This window comes from Anolis carolinensis, chromosome 1 (assembly GCF_035594765.1).
Source record: "Anolis carolinensis isolate JA03-04 chromosome 1, rAnoCar3.1.pri, whole genome shotgun sequence".
Lineage (NCBI taxonomy): Eukaryota > Metazoa > Chordata > Lepidosauria > Squamata > Dactyloidae > Anolis > Anolis carolinensis.
In genome coordinates, this window is record NC_085841.1 from 44,491,569 (window position 1) to 44,515,515 (window position 23,947).

General features: G+C 40.0%; 1 protein-coding gene across 4 annotated transcripts in view; it reads left to right on the forward strand.

The window, feature by feature from the left end:
- The window catches only part of lrfn2 (leucine rich repeat and fibronectin type III domain containing 2), a 401,482-nt gene that overhangs the window by 299,332 nt on the left and 78,203 nt on the right, over nt 1-23,947 (forward strand). For all 4 annotated transcript variants that reach the window (XM_062973477.1, XM_062973485.1, XM_062973470.1 and 1 more), the window contains one exon: nt 7,480-8,872. In XM_062973477.1, coding sequence (XP_062829547.1) covers nt 7,500-8,872 — 1,373 coding nt within the window. In that variant the 5' untranslated portion in view covers nt 7,480-7,499. The remainder of the gene's footprint in view (nt 1-7,479; nt 8,873-23,947) is intronic.

Below are 23,947 nucleotides of genomic sequence, written 5' to 3' on the forward strand. Positions count from 1 at the left end.
AACACAGTCTTTTAGGGAGAGTGTGATCCCATCCAGAACTGGTTAATACAACTCAATCTCTAGGTTAGAACGCTTGGTGACAATCATCTCTGTTTTTAATGGATTTAAGTTTAATATGTTTTTTTTTCTCATCCAGCCCATTACCTCCTGCAGGCATTCATTCATTCAGAGGTGACACACTGTCCTAAACTGAGGCTGTTTCTGAAGACATGGAGAAATATATTTGGGTGTCATCAGCATACTGATAGCACCCTGACCCAAACCTCTAGATGATCTCCCCTAGCAATTTCATGCAAACAATAAAAAGCATTGGGGAAAGATGTGGGATGCCATAAAACAGCTCCTTTTTGAAGGAGCAGCTATCCCCAAGCACCATCAACTGGAACATATATTTGACATCTTTCTTCCTGCTTTTCAAGGAAAACGACATCTTCCTTAGCAAGAGTAGAAGACATTTGCAGGCTCATTTCTGGTGGGGTTCCATGGTTCAACTGGGGCACAAGTGTCCTATGACGCTTGGTCCAGAACATGGGAAGCCGTGTGGTGATGCTTCTCCACGTGTGATGGGGAAGTGTTGCTGCCAGCAAGGAGGTGATTGATTCACCATGATTCATCATGGAGGCTCGCTAATTGCTCTGGATGACCTCAATGTGATGAAGTTCAGAGTCCACCCACTCTGCAGTCTTCCTGTTTTCCTACAGTCTCTCAATTTGCTGAGCTTTATTGCATACAAGTGATGTTAAATTGACTTTACAGAAGATGAAAAGACAGACAGAAAATCTGGATATTCTTCTTTCTTGATATTATCTAACTAGCTTTTGCCAGCCTGGTTCAGGTTTTCCTGAGATGATGCTGACCACCAATTTTATCCAGTGGTATAAGCATGGCAGTTTCTTTTTTGAGATATACTACTGGATGCCATTTTTATATATATATAAAAAAACAGATTCCAGGTACCCTCAGTTAAAATGGTGGTACCTATGGTATTTTCATTCTGTCAGAGACTCTACTGTGTTGTTTCTCTCCATTTTTCCTTCCTGTCCTCTCATCTCATACATTTTTCTGCATTAGTGCTTTTTCTCCTTACTAGGCTTCAGAACAAACTCTCCCTTTTGGTGCCCTAGTAGAAATTTGTGACTATGCATCCATCAAATCTATTGTGTTAGACTGATGGAGATTGTAGTCCAAAACATCTGAGGGAGTGAGGAAACCTTCTTCAGATGAGTAAGGAAGTGCTAATACCTATTTTCCATAATTATTCTCTTTCCGGTGCTTCTCCTCATCTTTACGCTTCAGCATCAACTTGCTCCCAGGAGTGCAGTGAAACATAACAGCATCTCCCTTCTCTGCAATTGAGAAAATTGAACACACTTAAAGAAAATTCCATAGTACACAAAAAGACTCTTTCAAGTGCAGTTTTGGGCTAGATGATAGAGAAAGTAGGTGTGCCAAGGAAGTTCTACTTATTGCTAATTAAGGGCATCTATCACTTTTCTCCAAATTGATTTCTAAATTCCCATTTTGTTTATAGTTACAGCTTCCAGGATAATATACTAAATTAAAGTGCCAGAATATAATTATACTTAAGATTCCAAAAGCCAACTGTCTGTTAGTAATGAATAAATACAAAGCACAGATTTACATAAATAACATGCCCACAAAACCATTGGATCCTGGTTTAATATAGAAGGTAAAGTGAAGCTAAGCATATCCTGTATTTTTCAAAAATATTCAGAATTTATCTGTAAGGCTTAATAAACCTAACTATTTCAATCCTTTCTTTCCTTCCTATTCCAAATTAATAGGGTTACATATGCCTGTATCTCAACTAATATAAGCCAAACATATTCTATAATAAGAAGAAATTTCATCTGTGATGTGTCACTACATTTTTTTTCAGTTAATTTAAAATGCAGATGAGGGCCCACATTTGTGTATTTGGAATTTGTGGATTTGATTATTTTCAAGTTTGCCACAAGTTCTCCATAGCAGCCAGCCACCCCCCATTCAAGGCCTGAGGTCTCTGTGTCCACATTGATGTAGCAGCCTTTGACTTTTGCAGGGAGGAACCAAACATCTCTTGAGGCCCAGGACAATTGTGTGAATGTGTATGGGTTTGGGGCCCCAAAAATTGGACTATTATGTGGGGGCTTCCCACCCAGGCTCCCCTTGCCAGTGCGTGGTTTAAGGAGGCTTCTTACCTGCTGCTGTTTCTACTCTAGAGTAAGAGGTGGTCAGCTGCAGGCATGCTCTGGGCCTGCCTGCATGCCATACCACCACCCCCCCTCCTTGGAAAGAGAATGTGTGTGTGCATGGCATTGTGTGCAAGCAGGGCCGGAGTGTGCCTGCAGCCGAGCTCCTCTTACTCTAGAGTAAGAGGCGTTCAGCTGCAGGCACTTCTGGGCCTGCCTGCATGCCGCACGCTACACATGCACTCTCCTTAGAAAGAGAGTGCATGTGTGGCGTGCAGGCCTGGAAAGTGTTGCACCTGCCAGTGCTTGCAGCTGAGCACCTTTTACTGTAGAGTAAAAGGCGCTGGACCTGCACTCTCTTTGCAAAGCAAGGAGGCAAGTTCTGAGAGGTGCTCTGCAGGCTTTTGTGCTGAGCAGATTTTTGTACGGGGAGGGGGCTCCCCATTTCATGCTCCTGAAGAAATGGAAGACCCGAAAGAAATAGTAGAAATGGTAGGAATGAATTTGACACACAACTCTAGTCAGTAATGGCAGTTGCTATTGATCTGCTATTCCCAGGGTCTTGTCATGGCCAGCTCTGTCAGTGAAGATGAGGGGTGACTGGAAGGGCCAGAGGAGGAAATGAACATCAGCAGCTCTCAGCAGTCTTCCCAGCCTCTCTCAGTCACTGCTTAAGATGAGCCTTTAGCAACGAGGGTCACTTCTCAGCAGTCTGAGCAAGCTGAGAAAATACAGCAGAACTAGCTAGCATAGAGTTAAACAATACCCTCAGCTTTAAAATGTAGAAGGGGGCATACAGAGTTTTGCAGGTCTGAAGGTTAGCAGAGAAACAATCTCTCATAGAATCATAGTGCTGCAACAGACCGTCCAACTCCCTGCCATGCATGGAAAACACCATCAACGTAACCCCAACAGATGGCCACTCATCCTCTGCCTAAAAGCCTCCAAAGAAGGATCCTCCATCACACTTTTCTCAACAAGCAACAGCTAAGATCATGGGATAAAGAGGCACAATGTAAAGACTTGTTGTGACAGTCGACATCATTGTTCACTGACTCAACCCGAGATGTTTGGCTTTTGGGAACATGGCTATTATTTATTCAAAACCTGAGTCTGTAATTCTCCAGCTTGACTCCAGTAATTGAAGTTAGACTGCTTCTTTGAACTATCCTTATCAATTATTGTTTAGACTTTGTGGTTTGACTTGGGAACACTGACCTTGGCTTTGTTTGCATGAACTTCTGGCATTTGCCTTCTGGACTATGCCTTTGATAATGCAGTATAATTATGACAGGCTTCAAGTAGCCAGGAGAACAATGGTCTCTTTCATTCTCCATCTCTAGAAGCCTGGCACAAAGCAGACTTCAGGGAATACTTGGTGACAGCCATTACTGCTAATCCATTCTCCCCATGACATTTTTGGGGTGTGTGTGTGTGGGGGGGGACAGCAATTGCCCTCACCAATCCTTGGCAAAAGCCTGCTGGTACATAGGGTTTGGAATGCAGTTGGTGACACCAATTGTTGTAGCTATGCTCTCTTTTCAAGGGGAAAGGGGTGGCAGGACTATCACCTACAGAAACTTTTCAACACATAGACTTAGGGCAAGCATGGGCAAACTTCGGCCCTCAAGGTGTTTTGTACTTCAACTCCCAGAAATGCCAGCCAGCTTACCGGCTGTTAGAAATGGTAGGAGTTGAAGTTCAAAACCCCTGGAGGGCTGAAGTTTGCTCATGCCTGGCTTAGGGAGGCAGCTGGTGATGTCAATTGCTTTTGCTCCGCTCTTCTCATGGCTCTGGGGAAGGCAGGGCAACAGTAATTTCCTTCACGAACAACTTGTGGAAACTTGCTGATGTGTAGGCTTTGGAAAGTGGTCGACATCCATCTATGCTGCTTCACCCAATGAAACCAGCCTTTTAGGAGTAGTGGCTGTGAGATACATTCACATTTCCCCCTTTCAGGTACCCACCAACCCACTAGCTCTACAAAGCCTTGACCTACCTCAAAGATTGCGAGTTTTCCACTTTTGCAGTGTTTATGTGCTCCTAACCCCTGGGAATGTGAAGGGCTGATGGTACCATATTGTATAGTTTAGCCAAATAAATCTTGAAGATTATCTGTTCCCATACTCTCTCATGATCTCTTAGATAGAGGGAGGCATTGCATTAATTTGTTAAAACAATTGTTTCCAATATCCCCAATAACTGTATTTACAACTGGTCATACAGTTTTTATTTTTCTCAATTTTGCCTTGTGGGTTTAATGTTTTGAATTGTTTAAATATTGCATTAATTTAAAATGAGATATATACACCCCAGACAACCACTTTGGGATGAAATGAAGTAAAAATAATCTCCTTGCTTTTGCTGAGCAGCAGACCAGGCTGATCATAGGAACAGAATGGAGAAGAGCCTTGGCATATGGCTGTGAACTGAATGTGTAGGGAAAAAATTGAGAGATGTTGTAGAAGTATTTGATAAATATCTACTATGTTACAGAAAAAAAACTAACTCATTTTAGCAGGGGTGATTTGAAATCAAACTACATAAATTTCTGAAGCTCAAGATCTCATTCTGTTTATTGAGCAAACCTTCTCAGTAAATACATTCACTTTGAGACATTTCCCCATTATTTTCCCTTGTAAATTCTATAGCATGTTTTTCAGTTTTTGATTTTTCTATGAGTTGAATGTGCCAATGAATGCAGCTTTTGTTATAGTTCTTAGGATTTTGGATTTTCTGCAGTTCATTAGAACACAGAGGAGAAAAAAAGTTTGAGTGTTAAACTAAGATTCCAGGAGACAAGAGTTTGAATCTCAATTTATCTGTGAAAACCTTGATCAGGTCACATCTTCTCACTTTCAGAGAAAGCCAATGCCAAATCTCCTCCACAAGAAAATTGTGATAAAAACCAACAAGTCACAGAGGCAGATATAAGGAGCATCACTGTGTCCCCACATATATGTTCCAGAGCCTACTGTACTATTGGGATGGTTGTGGTGTTCTCAATAGGCTGGCAGATGTTAAAAGTTAGCTGTGGTAGCTCCTCAGTGGTTTCTTGTGGGCTCCTGGTTGTTCCACATTCTTGGAGGTCAAAGTTATCTGTTCCACACTGTATAACCATTAGGTATGGTCACAGGTTTTAGAATTGTGGCAGTGCTGTTTTCTCTTTTGTATAAAAAGTGACTGCATCACACAGACAACACTCTCCCCCATGCCCTGTGGTGAAATGGCAGGAATGCGGGATGACTCTGTGGCCCCTCACCCTACTCCCAAGCATTGATGCTTTCCCCATTACATGGGGGAAATAGCACCAAAGTGGTGCTGAAGTGTGCTGGCTCCCGAGCAGCGATACTTTCCCCATCACATGGGGGAAATGGCACCAAAGTGGTGCTGAAATGTGCTGGCTCCATTACAGCCAGCACAACACAGGAGCCTTCCCTGTGATAGGAGAGAAGTTTATATCCAGTTGGGGGCAGGGCTTCAGCAGGAAGTCCAGGAATGTTTTGTGATAGGTGGTGTGCCCATCTGTTGCTGGACTGTCAGTTTAGCATCCTAGGATGCTAAAAAAGAAAAGTGTGATGAGGTTCTTGGACTGGCTCTTACATTTCCCAGTTTTAGTGCATTGCTATACAGTAGAGTCTCACTTATCCAACACTCACTTATCCAACGTTTTGGATTATCCAATGCATTTTTGTAGTCAATGTTTTCAATACATCGTGATATTTTGGTGCTAAATTCGTAAATACAGTAATTACTACATAGCATTACTGCGTATTGAACTTGTCAAATTTGTTGTATAATATGATGTTTTGGTACTTAATTTGTAAAATCATAACCTAATTTGATATTTAATAGGCTTTTCCTTAATCCCTCCTTATTATCCAACATATTCGCTTATCCAATGTTCTGCTGGCCCGTTTATGTTGGATAAGTGAGACTCTACTGTATATCAATTCATTTCAAAGATAAAAGTTTAGAATTTAGATATTTGACAGAGCAGTACTTCTAAGGTAGGTATTATTGCAAAAGTCATAATCTCTCTTTGATTTCATATTAAGGATTTTAGATCCCTGGTTCTGTATCCTTCCTCGGCATTAACACTAACCATCACAGATATGATAAAGAATGAGTTGCTCTCCTAGTTTACCTGTGCCAAGCATGAAAGTGGCATGTTCAGTCATATAATCACATGGCTATTATCCAATAGAATCAGAGAGGCAGCAGAGTATAGTGGTATGTACATCTAAGTTTGATTTCCCTCTCAGCAATGGAAATCTCGGGCAAGTGACACTGAGGCCCCATCTACACTGCCATATAATCCAGTCTGAAGTGCATTATAATGGTCAGTGTAGACTCATATAATGTAGTTTGAATCACATTGAACTGGATTATATGAGTCTAAACTGTTATATGCAGTTAATCTGTATTCTGAAACTGGATTATATGGCAGTGTAGATGGGGACTCAGCCTTAGAGGTAGGGAAGAACAACTTGCACGTGACCAAATCTTGGCAAGAAACCTCCATTATAGACTTGCCTTAAAGTCACCAAAATTGGAATTAACTTGAAGACACACAACAAAAATAACAGATTTTTTTTGAAAACAACAACATTAAAAATTTCAATTCCATACCACAATCAAAATAGTATGATTGCTAATATGTAAAATTTTAGAATTACCATGGTTAGCCATAAATAGCTTCTTTTGAAATTGCATTGATAGAAATAAGAGTGTGTTATACATAAAGCATTCTTAAATTAGCAGTTGGGCAGTATTATTTATTGTGAGTGTATTTCCAGATATCATTATTGGTGATTTTAGAAAGGTGAAAGTCTCCTGCTTTCTGTTTAACTGGTAACAACAGCTGCCCAGGTTTTGTGTTCTGCTGAAAGTTGATCTTTATATACACAGCTGATAATAATAAAAACAATCAAGGGAATAGAACTCCTTCCTGTGGAATAAATATTTTCATGATACCTCCACAAAATTTGTTTTCTTATTGGACTTCACTAAGGCGCCTTTCACATAGCTGTATAAAATCCACATTGAACTGTAAATTTGGGGACATCAGTATATAACATAAAGGTTGAGATGCATTTTCAGTAGGATAATAAATAAATAAATACTGGAAATACATTCTATGTCATGACATAAATATTCATATGTAAGTAGAATTGTATAATGTTTTTAGTTTTTAAAATTCTTTTTGAAGAATCAAAATATGATGGTTTGAAGCACCCTGATGAAAACCTTTCTAATATTTTATCTTTTCCCCACCTTTTTCCAGGTCCCGTTGTGTGATTTACCATGGAAAAATTGTTTTGTAGCATCCTGGTGTTTGGAATCGCTGTTGTGGTCAACGCTTGTCCAAAATATTGTGTCTGCCAGAACCTTTCTGAGTCACTGGGGACTCTTTGCCCATCCAAGGGTCTTCTTTTTGTACCACCAGACATTGACAGAAGGACTGTTGAACTCCGGCTTGGGGGAAACTTCATTATTAACATCAGTAGACAGGACTTTGCAAACATGAGTGGACTTGTTGACCTTACATTGTCTAGAAATACGATCAGCTACATACAGCCCTATTCTTTTGCTGACTTGGAAAGCCTACGCTCCTTGCATTTGGATAGTAATAGGCTGCCTGATATTGGGGAGGACATTTTGAGAGGCCTGATTAATCTTCAGCATTTGATTCTAAACAACAATCAGTTGGGATATATATCAGATGAAGCATTTGAAGACTTCTTGGTGACCTTAGAAGATCTGGATCTTTCCTACAATAACCTTAAAGGTATCCCTTGGGAATCTATAAGGAAGATGGTAAACTTGCATCAGATCAGTTTGGACCATAATTTACTGGATTATATTACAGAGGGGACCTTTGCGGATCTTCAGAAATTGGCCAGGTTGGATTTAACATCTAACAGACTTCAGAAGCTCCCTCCTGATCCCATATTTGCCAGATCCCAAACATCTCCATTAACCTCAACTCCATTTTCCCCACCTTTATCTCTGAGCTTTGGAGGAAACCCTTTACACTGTAACTGTGAGCTGCTTTGGCTGCGGCGTCTTGACAGAGATGATGATATGGAAACGTGTGCTTCTCCTCCAGGTCTAAAAGGGAGGTACTTTTGGTATGTCCGGGAGGAGGAGTTTGTTTGTGAGCCCCCTCTGATCACCCAGCATACTCACAAACTATTGGTTTTAGAAGGACAAACAGCCACTTTAAAGTGCAAAGCCATTGGAGATCCATCTCCAGTCATTCACTGGGTTGCACCAGATGACCGGCTGATTGGGAATTCTTCAAGGACAGCTGTTTATGACAATGGCACCTTGGAAATCCTGATCACAACTTCCAAGGATTATGGGAAATTCACTTGCATAGCGGCTAATGCTGCAGGAGAGTCCACTGCAACAATTGAATTGTCCATTGTCCAGCTTCCACATCTCAGTAATGGTACGGGTCGAGCAGCTCCACCCAAATCAAGATTGTCGGATATCACCAGCTCCAGCAAGTCTAATCGAGGGGAAACCAAAGGGCCACCAGAAAGAGCAGTCTTGATCTCTGAGGTGACAACTACCTCAGCATTGGTCAAATGGACAGTGAGCAAATCAGCTCCAAAAGTTAAAATGTACCAGTTACAATATAACTGCTCGGATGATGAAGTCCTAATTTATAGGTAAGTGTGACTGACTGCCAGATTTTCCTCTAGGAAGAGAAATAAAGGGATGACAGGTGATTTGGTTGAATGAGTCATAGAGCCTGCCTCGTCCTAATAGACTTGTCACAAAAGACTAGAAGTGAAAGAGAACAATTGTTCTATCCAACCACTACCTCTATCAGAGTTGTGGCATATGTTAGGAAATTACAGTTGAAATCCAAGTAAGAGACTTAGGGCCTTTCCAGGCAGGCTCAATATTCCAGGATCTGATCCCAGATTTTTTTATTTATCCCAGATTATCTGGCAGTGCGGACTCATATAATTAAGTTTAAAACAGAAAACCTGGGTCAGATCCTGGGATATAGGGCCTGTCTGGAAGGGCCCTGGTTCCATAGGGCAGTTTCCACCTGAAAAGGCTACATTCTGCATTTTGCAGAATGCCCAAGATGACATGGCCCAAGTTCTGGTTGTATTACTCCTTTAAAATCCAAACTAAAACCTAGAACAAATTTACTGCCCACTGACATAGGAGGCATACACTTCTGTAATGCATGATTCATTGAATGGAAACGATCAGCTTGTTCAAACTAAGTTTGTGTGAACAATTATCACAGCTTCAGTTCACAAGTTGTAGCTACTGTACTCATGACACTTGTATTTTATTCACCACTGGAAAAGGAACACATGTCTGAATGGGGCTGAAAGCTAAGCCCTAGGTATTTTTCCTGATTTGACCAGAAGAAGAAGGGCAGCTTCTTTTTCACCAAGCGATAATGCTCCCTTTGTGTTCTGTACATTTCAGAATAAGCACATTCTTTGGAAATATGAATGGGGAAAAGGAGTGGAAAGACTATTTGTTTTGAGGTATGGGCGAAGGTTATATCTAAAAAGCCACAGTGATCTTTCAAAACCTTTTATTCAGACTACTGATGATGATGATGATGATGATGATGATGATGATGATGATGATGCATGCCTTCAAGTCATTTCTTGGTTCTGGTGAATCTAGCATGAGGTTTTGTTTTTGTTTTTTGTTTTTTTTCTGAAACTGAGACTGTGTGACCTGCCTAAGGTCATCTGCTGAGTTTACATAGCCAAGTGAGGGAATCAAACCCTAGTTATTGTCATGGTTACTTTTTGCTTTTTTCTTTCCCCCATCATTACAGTATAAGGCTTGAGGGAGTGGGGCTATCAGAGCTGTACTAAGTATTAGTTATATGTAGTCCCCCCCCCTTTCTATCTTCTTTCTCCTTTTTTTCCTTTTTTGAGTGTATATTGCTTTGATTGCAATTATATCGTTCATGTTAAAATTAATTTTAAAAGAAATAAATGTTTTTTGTCAATTCTGCCAGCGACATAAAGTTTGAAAGTTCATTAAGTGTTAAAATAGTGTGTTCTGGTATTTCTACTATTAAGTATTTATGGCAGTGCTGACTAGCAGCACACTAACCGAGTCCTGTTATGCAGCAGCATTAGCCTTAGGTATTAGGAATTAGCCTTAGGAATTAGGGGAATGGGCTTCTATCTCTAAGTACTAAATCAGCCCCAAAACAAAAATAGCAGCTACTGATGCATTCTTTATTGGTTTATTGGTTTATTGATTTGTTTATTTTCTTGCTTTTTGCCCATCTCAGAGATGCAAGGCAGCCTACAAAAATTAAAGCAGCTACAATTAAAAACCATGATCAGGAAAATATACAGAAAAGCTAAGCTATAATTAAACTGTTTGCATAATTAAGAACAATGACAAAACACGTCAATTGGGGATAAAATAAGAACACTATAGCACGATTACTGAAAGCAAGCTTTCAAATGAGCCTCTGTTATATTTTGCCAAAAAGATAGAAGGGGGAGAAAAATGCAGGTTTGCACATGCTCATGTATGTAGAGCAGTGGTTCTCAAAGTGTGCTCTGGGGAGCCCTTGGGGCTCCACAAAGCATACTGAAGGGCTCCATAGTTCCTTCCTCCTCCCCTCTCCTCCTCCCCCTACAAGCTTTCCCTCCTCCTTCCTACTCCTTGCTGCCAAAGGCTTTTTTCCTCACTTTCCTCACCACCCAGCTTCTTTACCCCTCGCCTTCTTTGCTTTCAAAACACTGTTTCCCTCCCACTGTTCAGGGAGTACTTTGTACTTTTCCTGCATGGCAGAAAGGAGTTGAACTGGATGTCCTCTGGGATCTTTATTATTATTATTATTATTATTATTATTATTATTATTATTATTATTATTATTATTATTACAAAGGCTGGGTAGCCATCTGTTTGAGATGCTCCGATTGTGCTTTTCCTGCATGGCAGAAGGGGGTTGGACTGGATGGCCTCTTGAGTTTCTGTTGTTATTATTATTACAGTAGAGTCTCACTTATCCAACACTCGCTTATCCAACATTCTGGATTATCCAACACATTTTTGTAGTCAATGTTTTCAACATATCGTGATATTTTGGTGCTAAATTCGTAAATACAGTAATTACTACATAGCATTACTGCGTATTGAACTACTGTTTCTGTCAAACTTGTAAAATCATAACCTAATTTGATGTTTAATATGCTTTTCCTTAATCCCTCCTTATTATCCAACATATTCGCTTATCCAACATTCTGCCGGCCCGTTTATGTTGGATAAGTGAGACTCTACTGCTGGGTGGCCATCTGTTGGCTATGCTTTGATTGTGCTTTTCCTACATGGCAGAAGGGGGTTGGATTTGATGTCCCCTGGGGTCTTCCACTGAAATACTGTTAAGTTTATGTTGTTCTAAAAGTTTACCCATGATGTATACACAGACACAGACACCACACACACACACACACATTACAGTTTCTAACTAAATCATCTGTGTTCTGGGACATCACATGGGTGGCTTAGTTCCCACCCATTATATGGGGGCGGGGAGTAACACTCTATGTCCAAATGTGGAAATCCAAGGTTTTTAGGAAGGAGAAAATACAGTAGCAGTATATCAAAATTGTGCAATTCCTGATGAGTAAATTAATTTTTAAAAATCACTATTAAAGAATAGTGCAAGACTGGCATGAAAAGGAGCATTGGTGTTCATTGGTAGACCACCCACAGAAACGCCCTCTCTCAAATGTCACTAAAGCAAGCTAACATGGGCAAATCTGACAGATCACATTCCATATTAAATTAAGCACATTTTGCTGTTTTCTCACAAATTGGGAAACATTAACTCAGTTGCTCTTTAAGATGCATCTCCTCTGTAGAATTAATGTAGTTTGACACCACTTTAAAAGGCATGGATCAATGCTATAAAAGAGGCATGAGCCTTCCAGGTGTTTTGGATTTCAACTTTCAGAAATCCCAGCCAGTTTACTGACTGTTAGGAATCGTGGGAATTTCATTAGAATTGGAATTGTGGGAATTCCATTGGAATTGAAGTCCAAAACACCTGGAGGGCCAAAATTTGCCCATGTCTGCTATAAAATCATGGGAGTTGCAGTTTTACAATGCCTTTAGGCTTCTCTGCCAAAGAATGGTTGTGTCTCACCAAACAAGAAATCACATTATTATTATTATTATTATTATTATTATTATTATTATTATTATTTATTAACTGCATTTCTATACCGCTTTTCTCACCCCTGGGGGGACTCAAAGCGGTTTACAACATATTAAATGGTAAAATTCAATGCCTTACAAATATATACAAATATATAACATATCTAAATAAAATACATACAACTGTAGATTAAACCCATTAAAATTATAAAAATATCAAACAAAGACATATGCATAAAAACATGCTATTACAGCAATTAACATAGATCCCTTCTCTTCCCCCACCACCATCCCCCTCATTACCCCATAGCATTGAGCCATGGCAGCTAAGGTATTGTCAAACTACACTAATTCTACAGCATAGGTGCATCCATAGCCTGATTTTGACAGTGGGCATATTGGAATTGCTACCCTGTTTCCCCTAAAATAAGACATCCCCAGAAAATAAGACCTAGTAGAGGTTTTGCTGAATTACTGAATATAAGGCTTCCCCCTAAAGTAAGACCTACCAAAGTTTTTGTTTGGAAGCATGCCCGCCGAACAGAACATCAGAGCATACAGGATCGGTAAATGTACATATCATAGAGTGTTGTACATGGAAATAATGGTAGTAACAAGAAATTCTTGATAGGATTCAGTTTGTCTGGTTATGCTGGTTTGTGATGACAACTACTGTAATAAATGTTCATTTTTTTGTTCAACAATAAATGTGAATTCTTCTTCATGGAAAAATAAGACATCCCCTGAAAATAAGACCTAGAGCATCTTTGGGAGCAAAAATTAATATAAGACACTGTCTTATTTTCGGGGAAACACGGTAGCTAGAATGACCATCTTGAGTAACACACATTAATCCTGATTGTACTAAAGATGAAGGGTATTGGCATGCCTGGCTCAACAATTTCCTGATCCTATTTGCTAGCACTGTGTTGAAAAGATGAAATTATATATCTGCTCCTGGCATGTGCCTCTGAGAAGTATTTTGCAGCTGCTGGATTTATGAAAGATTTAGATTCATTTTATTTTGCTGTATTTCTTAAGGGTTATAAAAAGCGAACCCTACAAATTAAGAATTACTGCAACATCTCACTCTGTGGAATGCTTGCATTCACACTATAAAATGTATATTAGATATTTCTCAATCTTTATATTTTTCATGTGCATTTTATATCCCAAGGAGGATAATCTTGTAAAATATATAAATGTTCCATATCTCAAGTGTATTTAAACAACCATGTGGCTGAATGGATTACTAAAACATTAGAATTTTTATTTTTATTATTATTTAGCCTCACCCCACAATATTAAGGGCATTCTATTATACTCTGTGGAATATACTTCCAAATAGACATTTAGGATTTGGTTATGATGCAGATTTGATATTTATTTTTTGCTAATTAGAAGATTTAGGACTTGCAGGAGAAAGCTGTAGTTAATCAGGCCATTGAACCATCTTACTTAGTGCTGATACATTAACTCCCACAATTCCTAACAGCTTACCAGCTGTCTTTCCAGGCATTGCTCCTTGGACAGCCATCTTGTGTCTTCTTTAACACCTTCTTTGGGGTTTTCAGTCAGCTTCATCCAGTATTCTTTGACATAACACTCAATTGATTGGGTGGCCATTTTGGTCTGGCTTAGTGGACACTGTTACACTTGGACCACTACATATTAATCTGTGGTTAGACAGTGTCTCATGTAGTTTTTCTTTTTTTGATTATGCATTACAGCATACATCCTAAATAGGGTTTAGGTGGGACGAAAAAAAAAGGGCCAGGCCAAGAAGGTGCCTGCTAAAACGTCCACCTTTGGATTTGCAACAGCAGATGGAGTTGGATTCCATTTGGGACCAAATGGACTTTAAGATAAAAGAACTTGACCAGAGGCAGTTGGGACTAAAGAAGGCCAAGGGCCAGACATCCTAAGATTCAGATAAAAGATCACTTATAGAAATGGTTTGATTTGTTTTAAGTGCCTTGGGGAAGTGTGTTGGTTTGGAGATGACGGCTGAGAACAGTTTTTCGAAACCTACTGACCACATTTTATTTCATTTCCCTCCTTTTATTCTAAAATAATTAATTGGTCATCCTGGAAGGAATGGTTTGGGCCTTTTAAAGGGAAAAGCCTAGATCTTGTATGGTCAAACCAGTTTCTGTATGATTAAGACGTATGACCTTGACTACTGACTTCATGTTCTTCCCTGCTTTTCACCTCACCTTCACTAGCATGTAGATGGAAAACCCAATCAGATTGATCTTGCATGATGTAAGGATAACAGTGAGTTAAAGATTGTGATGCCAAATGCTGTCCGTTAATTCATTTACAGGGCAGGTGTTCTTTTTCCTTGCTTTCAATGGCGTGTTGATGGGAATTCCAATCAGTTCAGCCTTACACAGTGTAAGGATAACGATCAGCTAGGGAATATGGTGCCACATGTTGGGAGTCACTTAAAGCCCGAATTATACAAGGATTATGCTTTCTACTTCACCTTCAATGGCATGTAGATAGGAATCCAAGTCAGATCAATCTCACTGTATTGTTTATCATGACATTATGTTCTTATATCCTGAATTATACAAGGATTATGCTTTTTACCTCTCCTTCAGTCCTCTCAGATTAGTTTGCTGCCCAGGAGTGCAGCTTAAATAACAATATGAGTGAAAGCTTGTTGCCCTAAGGGCCGGATAAGAATGTTCCCCTTTCCCAAAAAGGGGAGGTCCACTTACCCCTTATTGTATATGTGGGAACAAGGAGTTCAAATGGTGTTATATATAGGTTTCCACTGGCAGGAACCTGTGGGGAGAACATGTAGATGTTCACCTTGGCACCCCAATTTGGGGTGAAGTGGGATATCTGGAATGGCCCCTCTAAGTTCTGGGGCTTGGGGGCATCTTAAGATTTTCCCCCCTTGGGGCTGGACTAGGGGGTTCCCGCTTTCTCAGGTTCGGGAGGAAGTGCCCCTGGAAGGTCCAGCAAGTCATCAAGTGAACTGCCCCAAGGGTCAGGTGTTCACATAGAGGTAAGCGAGGAGGTGGTCACAGGATGATAGCTGGCCCTCACTGTTGCTGCCCCCAGGTTAGCTTGCTGCCAGGAGTGCAGTTTTAAAAGGTCAATAAATGGCCCTTTGTTTAAATCACAATAATCGACCTGATTTATGCAAGGATTATGCTCTTTTACCATGTCTTCAGTGCCATATAGATTGGAATCCAACCAGGCTTGTGTAAAAATGATGGAAGGACCACAAATTGCCAAACTGGAACAACTGCATGAATAAAAAGAAGTGTAATATCAAAAGTACTCATCTTGGTATATATCTGCTATCAATGATAGCTTGACTGCAGTGAAATAACAGAAATGTGCAATAAAATCATAGAATCATATAATTATAGAGTTGGAAGAGACCACACTGACCATCCAGTTCAAACCTCCTGCCATGCAGGGGAGCCACAATCAAAACACCTCACAGATGGCCATCCAGCCTCTGTTTAAAAGCCTCCAAAGAAGGAGCCTCCACCACACTCTGAGACAGAGAGTTCCACTGTTGAATAGTGCTTACAGTCAGAAAGCTCTTCCTAATGTTCAGGTGGAATCTCTTTTCCAGCAATTTTAATCCCATTGTTCTGAATCCTAGCCTCCAGGACAGCAGAAAACAAGCCTGCATCGTCTTCCTTAGAGTTCTTAGAGTCTGTTACTCTTTATACATGATCATAATATGCTCTTCAGTTGTACTTCTTTTAAAAATACTGAAGATTCAGGATGCCAAAATATACAATATTATACATTTTACAGCTAGAAAAAAGATTTTCTGATGCTCCAAAACCCCAGTTAGGAAGAATAATAGAGTGATGAAAATTACTACAGCTTTATTTGGTAGTTTCACATCATATTTATTTAATTAGTTTATATCCACCTTTCTTCCAGTACAGGATTCAAGACAGTGAACATCTTGTAATGATTTGATAAAATTGTCTGTTCTGTTCTTTTTATTTGCTTATTTTCAGTCAGATTTTTAAAGCAATTTTTTATTGTGCCAAAATATGATACGCACAAAGGCATATGTGTTTTTCTAGAAAACAGGTTTTTGAACAAAGATTTGTTTTATGCAGCAAAAACTAGTGCTATCAAACTCAAATAACTGGGGAAATATTTGTTACCCAAAAAGTCATTTTATTTGAAAAGTAAAAAAATGAGTATTCCTATACCAAAGGTACAGTTTTGAGCAAAAAGGCCCTATGTGCAGATCATTTTTCCAAAGCTTTTCAGAATGTGTGGATAACAAATGTATGATATGTTCCATTGCAGAGCTGGGAGCAAACTGTGGAAATTATATGTCCCCACAAGTAAGCATAAAATACAATAGTTGAAGGTTTAAATCACTGATGATAGTAGTAATTTTAAAAAGGGTAAAGTTTGCCAAGTTTCTTACACATATATTTTACTCGATAGCAATATCCAAATAACAAGTGTCAGAAATATTTAGTAGGGATTCAAAAAGATTTTGTTGATGAAAGTAGCATATTTGCACCTCCCACAACTTATTGAAAGAGAAAATTCATTGACACATTTGGGAGGCTGTCAGGACATTTTAAAATATGCACAAATTAAATGCTCTAAAATTGAAAAACAACGTGTAGAAACATAGTTCAGACAATGAGGAAGAGAGACATAAATTAGATAAATTCTTGAAATAAATGTGCAAATGCATTTGGAAAAAAAGGCATACATTTCAGCTCCACAGGAAAAAAAGACAAAATTTTATAATCGAATATGAAAAAAGAAACAGGAGAAAGTCATAGGTGATAACTATTTAGAGAAACAAGAAATTATTGCTAGAACAATAATATGGGTTCTAAAGAGGAAATTAAGAATATGTATAGACTAGAGAAAAAAATGGGAATCATTGGCCAACTTGATATAACTGGATTGTAGCCCTCTGCTTGCTAGGCCAGCATAACCAATGTTGAGAATATTTGGACGACTACATGGTTCCCCTTTCTTATTCTAATTGTAATCATACAATGTTATTACTAAATAAAATAAATAAACTGGAGCATGTAGAGAAGAACACTCCAACAGAGGTCAAACAAAGTCAATACTTGAAGAGACGAGTTGGTAATTATTTGGGACTGATAAATTGGAAACAGAGAATGAGATAGACTAGATTAGATGGAATAAGATACAAATAAGGAAGAGAAGAGTATAATCTAGCTAGATAATGGGAGGCTACTGGGAAAAGTGACAAACAATGGAGATTTGAAGAATACTAATTAGTGTTCAAAGCCTATGTGAAGAAAGGGGATTTTAATACTGAAAATATTCTGCCAAGTAAAAGGCCACAATATTTTTCATTTATTTGAATTTTGTTGGGGACAATTCATTTGTAGAAAACAACATGGAGTTCTCCTGTAAAGAAATTGTGGGCTCTTGATGTTTGGGAAATATTTACTCTCCTGCTCCATGGAAATAGAGTTTCTGAACTATTTTATGCACTACACCATCCCCATGCATTGCCAAAATTCAGCAGCATAACACTAATTCAAACTAAGTTAAACCCCACATTGGGATAGTTCCATGCTGAAACGGGTTTTTCTAGAATCAGGCTTAATTATGTTCCCAGAATCCTCTGGGAAGAGTTAATTTTCATTCACACAAGTTTCCTGATCCCAAAGTCCCTTTTAAGTGCTTAAAAAACTGTCATTGATGATATTAATGGTATACTGGTATTTCCAGCATCATGCCCGCAGGCGGCAAAATTGAATGTGAGAGTGAGCAAATGACACCCATGGTCCCTTGTCACTCAATCCTGCTGTATATTCTGTTGAAAAGCTCAGTTTCCTTTATAACAGGTAAATGGCTATATTGATTTCCATCAGTATGAGGCCCAAGCTGTGGAAATACATCACACAAGACTTTAGTTCCCAGATGAGTGTACAACAGCCAACGATTTGGAAACAATTAGGTTTTCTAAAGTGTAACAAAACATGTATTGAAGAAGATTTATACATGAGAGGCATAACTCCAAATCTGCATTGGAAAGCTCACTTAACAAAAAGGCTGCATGCATTCTCTGTAATATTTGGGACTAATCAGTACTAACATTACAGGAGTTAGAATTGTGGAAATGAATATATCATAGAACTGTAGTAGCTATTTAAGCATTTTAGGAATGCCTTTTACTTGTTTATCTAACTCAACTCATCAAAGTCTTAGCATTTTTACTGGAGGCACATTCAGGATGAGTAACATCACACAATGCTTACCCACAACATCTGTCTCATTTCCTCTCTCAGCAATGCACTACCTAAATGGCAAGACTTGCATATGCATTTTTAACATTACAATATTATACAGAAATGGTGTTTTACTTAAACTTCCAATGATTCATCAGTTCCACGTGTAAATTGGATAGATTGACATTTATGCTTGTACCATTATTCTATATAAAGAGTCAACAAAGAAGACCATTGGCCTTCTCCAGCATTGCAAGTTCAGAATTTATTGAATTTCACGCAGTACATTTATAACTATGTATTTGTGAAGGGAAGTCATAGGAAGAAGGGAGCAAGCTTGTTTTCTGCTGCCCTGGAGATGAGGAACAATGGCTTTAAACTATAGGAAAGGAGATTCCACCTGAACATTAGGAAGAACTTCCTAATGAAAGGGACAACATCAATAGTGTTGGACGGGGTCGCACTCCCCCTGAAGACACAGGTTCGCAGTCTGGGTGTTCTCCTGGACTCATTGCTGAGCCTGGAACCCCAGGTCTCGGTGGTGGCCAGGGGAGCATTCGCACAACTAAGACTTGTGCGCCAGCTGTGCCCATTCCTTGGGAGGTCTGACTTGGCCACGGTGGTCCAGGCTCTGGTTACATCCCGTTTGGATTACTGCAATGCACTCTACGTGGGGCTGCCTTTGAAGCTCCTATTAATACAATGGGGGGTGGCCAGATTGTTAACTGGGGCGGCATACAGGGAGCATACTACTCCACTGTTATGCCAGCTCCACTGGCTGCCTATATGCTACTGAGCACAATTCAAAGTACTGGTTTGACCTACAAAGCACTAAATGGTTCTGGTCCAACTTACCTGTCTGAACGTATCTCCTCTTATGAACCATCAAGAACACTAAGATCGTCTGGAGAGGCCCTGCTCTTGGTCCCACCTGCCTCACAGGCGCGGCTGGTAGGAACGAGGGACAGGGCCTTCTCAGTGGTGGCTCCTCGGCTGTGGAATGCTCTCCCCGGTAACATCCAGCAGGCCCCAGCTCTTTTGGGCTTCAGGAAGAACGTTAAGACATGGCTTTGTGTGCAAGCATTTAATGAGCAAGTACTATATTGACATTGTATGAACTAAGGTATATGTGCCAGGTTTTGTTTTTTTTGAAGAATGGAAGTAATTAATTATATGTTTTTAAGCTTGAATAATGTATTTTATGGATTATTGTTAATGGTTTTAAATATGTTGTTGATTTTTACTGATTTTGTGTGGCATTGAATTTTGCTGGTTGTTGTAAGCCACCCTGAGTCCCCTCGGGTGAGAAGGGTGGGGTAGAAATGTTGTAAATAAATAAATAAATAGTACTGTTGCCATCTTTGCCCCTCACAGAAGGATGCAATCCCACTCCCATAGAAAGAACAGAATACAGAGCAGTGGAATAGTTTCCAATTGACAAGAGAGGACAAAGAAGGATGCATCTTATCATTCTATTTAAACTTGTATACTGAACATATTGTAAGTAAAACAGACTCAGAAGGAAAAGGTGTGAAAATTGGAGGAAGGGACATTAACAGTTCATGATATGCAGGTACCACTATGTTACTAGAAGAAAAAAAGCAAAGACTTGGAATTATTACTGAAGCAAGTCAAGGAAGGAATCAAATGTAGATTTACAGCTGCATATTAAGAAAAGAATAATGACCTCAAACAATTTACTTAACTTTAAAATAAAAAAATGATGTTGAAACAGTCAAGATTTTCCATACTTGGAATAACCCTAGTCAGAATGAAGTGCACAGCCAAGAAATCAAAGGAAGACAAGGATTTAGAATTTATTTATTTATTTATTTCAATTATTTATACCCCGCCCTTCTCACCCGAGGGGACTCAGGGCAGCTTACAAGTGGCAATTGATGCCGTTACACGGATATACAATAAACTAAAATGATTAAAACAGTTAAAACAATCATAAAATAGTCATAAAATAGTCATAAAATACAATATACAAAGTTTAAAACAATGCAAAGTGCTTATGCCATTCATCCACCAGACGTTATACAAGAGCCGTAATTCAGACCGAGTCGAAGCCAACACATGCTTATTCTTCAAATGCCTGCGTACATAGCCAGGTCTTCAGTTTTTTTCTGAACCCCAAAAGGGATGGGGCCTGCCGAATGTCACTGGGGAGGGAGTTCCACAGCCGGGGAGCCACGACCGAGAAGGCCCTGTCTCTTTTCCCCACCAGCCGTGCCTGTGAGGCGGGTGGGACCGAGAGCAGGGCCTCTCCAGAAGATCTTAAGGTTCTTGTGGGCTCATAGGGGAAGATACGTTCGGACAGGTAAATTGGACCAGAACCGTTTAGGGCTTTGTAGGCCAAGAACAGCAGTTTGAATTGGGCTCGGTAGCATATCGGCAACCAGTGGAGCTGGCTTAACAAGGGAGTAGTATGCTCCCTGTAAGCCGCCCCAGTTAACAATCTGGCTGCCGCCCGTTGTACTAATTGGAGCTTCTGGGCCGTCTTCAAAGGCAGCCCCACGTAGAGCGCGTTGCAGTAATCCAGCTGGGATGTGACCAGAGCGTGGACCACTGTGGCCAAGTCAGACTTCCCAAGGTACAGGCGCAGCTGGCGCACAAGTCTCAGTTGTGCGAAGGCTCTCCTGGCCACCGCCGAGGCCTGGGATTCCAGGCTCAGCGATGAGTCCAGGATCACCCCCAGACTGCAAACCTGTGTCTTCAGGGGGAGTGCGACCCCGTCCAACACAGGCTGTAACCCTATACCCTGTTCAGCCTTACGACTGACCAGGAGGACCTCTGTCTTGTCTGGATTCAATTTCAATTTGTTAGCCCTCATCCAGTCCGACACAGCGGCCAGACACCGGTTCAGGACCTGAACAGCCTCCTTAATGACAGGTGGAAAGGAGTGACAGAGCTGGACATCATCTGCGTACAGATGACACCTCACCCCGAAACTCTGGATGATCTCTCCCAACGGCTTCATGTATATGTTGAACAACATGGGGGACAGTATTGAACCCTGCGGGACCCCACAAGTCAATGGTTGTGGGGCCGAGCAGGTGTAGAAGAGCTGCTACAGGGAACTAGATAAGATCTTGAAGGGTAAAGCTATACCTTTGAATAGATTAGAATTGCCCATGCCATTATATTGCCCAATTATATCAGTAGTTATGGAATCTGACAGGAAGAGAATTGAGTAATTTGAAATGTATTGCTGGATAAAAGTTGTATGGATACCATGGACTACTAAAAAAAGACAAATAAATGGACCCTAGAATAAAACAAGCCTGATTCACCTAAGAAAGCAAGATGACTAAACTGAAGCTATTAGACTTTGGACAGATCATGATATAGCATGACTCACTGGAAAAGATGATAATGCATTGTAAAGTGAGAGTCTACCGCAAAAGAGAAAACACACATTCCATATGGATAGAGTCAGTCAAAAAAGCCATGGCCCTGAGTGTCTCATTCATAGGATTGCCATGAGTCAAAGCTTACATGACAGAAGATAACAACACAAACGATATCTTAATTTTGCTTCTTAGTGCATTTAGAAATTGTAGTAGTTTGGAAAGTTAGGGAAGAAAATTACTTGCAATAGACAACATTTGTGTTTATTTACAAATATGCAGATTCAGGTGAGTGGAAGCACACAGCTACATCTCTCTAGGGACACAGCTATCGCATTAAGAATGGATCTACACTGATCCACTATTCCAGTGCTGATTTCACATGGTGTATCCTGCATTAGCTCCAGGGTGGGTTGAACAGGCACACCCCTCAGCTGATGTGGAGGCAGGAGGGAATTGAGTCTACCCAGCATTACTGGATGCCCACCCCTTACTATACCTTCCCGTTCTCATGTTGTGGCAGTCTCCATTGCATCATGGGTCCTACTGGATGATTGCCCCCTTCTCTACTCTCTTTCCTGATCATCCCAGTACTCCAGCCAACAATACTGTAGTTTATGGCCAACCAGTAGAAACCTTTTTCGTGCCAGAAACTGGCACAACACAGAGATTAGATGGGGACACTAAGTGTCATCCCTGTGTCCCGGGATCATTGGAGCCTAGAAGAAGTAGGATATCGTGTAAACAGTTGCAGCCAGTTCTGACTCAGAACCAGTACAATGGTTTACATGGACCCAAAGTCAGGGGACAGTCCAAATTCTGGGTCAGAATTCAGACTATCCCCAACTTAGCTCAAGGTTGTATTAAGGTGGCTTTGCTCTATGTTACAATGGATCAGCTCTGTGTGGTGTATGGCCACCACAGAGCTGATCTTGAGTCATTCTGGAATACATGTTCAGTGTAGATGTGCCCTAAGATGTTTACAAATGCCAAATTCAGAACCTTATTGCTTTCTTTTTTTTTAACTGCTTGCAGCTTTTAGCGCCTCCTTTTTCAAAGTTTGAATTATATAAAAAATAGCTCAGATTGTCCATTTCCTAGTCAGTGTGGGCTTTTTGTCATGTCCATAAGAATGGAAATTGTTGCCATCAAGGTAATTCCCACTAGTCCCAGTGAGTCTCTTAACCCTCTCCATGCCCGATAACAAAAGTACTAGCAAATTCTACAAGTAATGTAAATGATGGGATTCTACTATGTCAAATTAATAGACAAGTATCATCCTTTTGTGTGTGATATGAAAACCATCATCTAATCAGTTTTACATTTTCAGAATATCCTGTGGGGGTATTGCTGAAAAGCTTGACATAGCCCTGTCTTTAGAGCACTTCAATATTCAGTATAATCCTAATATTACTCCTGTTTCACATAAGCAGCAAACTATGATAGGTAGAAGTGAAGGTGTCTGTGAGAATGTGGAGAGTCGTCTTCAACTTGAAGACCTAGTTCTTCATTAATGCAGCCAAAGAATATATTAGTTTTGAAGGCAGACTGCTGTAAAGGGAGAGAGGTGACCAGGAAAGGAAGCATGGAAAGTTAATAGGATCTGAAATGTCTCCACTACTCATACTGACAGAGAGGAGTAAAGTGCCTTAAATGTCACCATTGTAAGCTTGAATGATATTCAGCCTGAACAGCAGGACTTTGGTCTCAGAGAAACTTGTCAAGCATCTGTCTTTAAATACTCATCAGAATGCTGCCCAAGAGAATCAGGGATTCAGCTGACATGGCCTTTTTGGAGAACGCGTGGAAAAGACAAAAACTGAGAAGAAATAAGTCCCAATCTCAGAAAAAGGGTGAAGTGAAAATAAAGATGACAAAAACAAGAAGCATGAAAATTTAACTAACATTGTTCAAAGGATTTACCTTCTTGCAGCTGGCTCTAGTATTATCCACTTAAATGGGAACAAAGGGTAAACTGAACAATAAATATATTTGG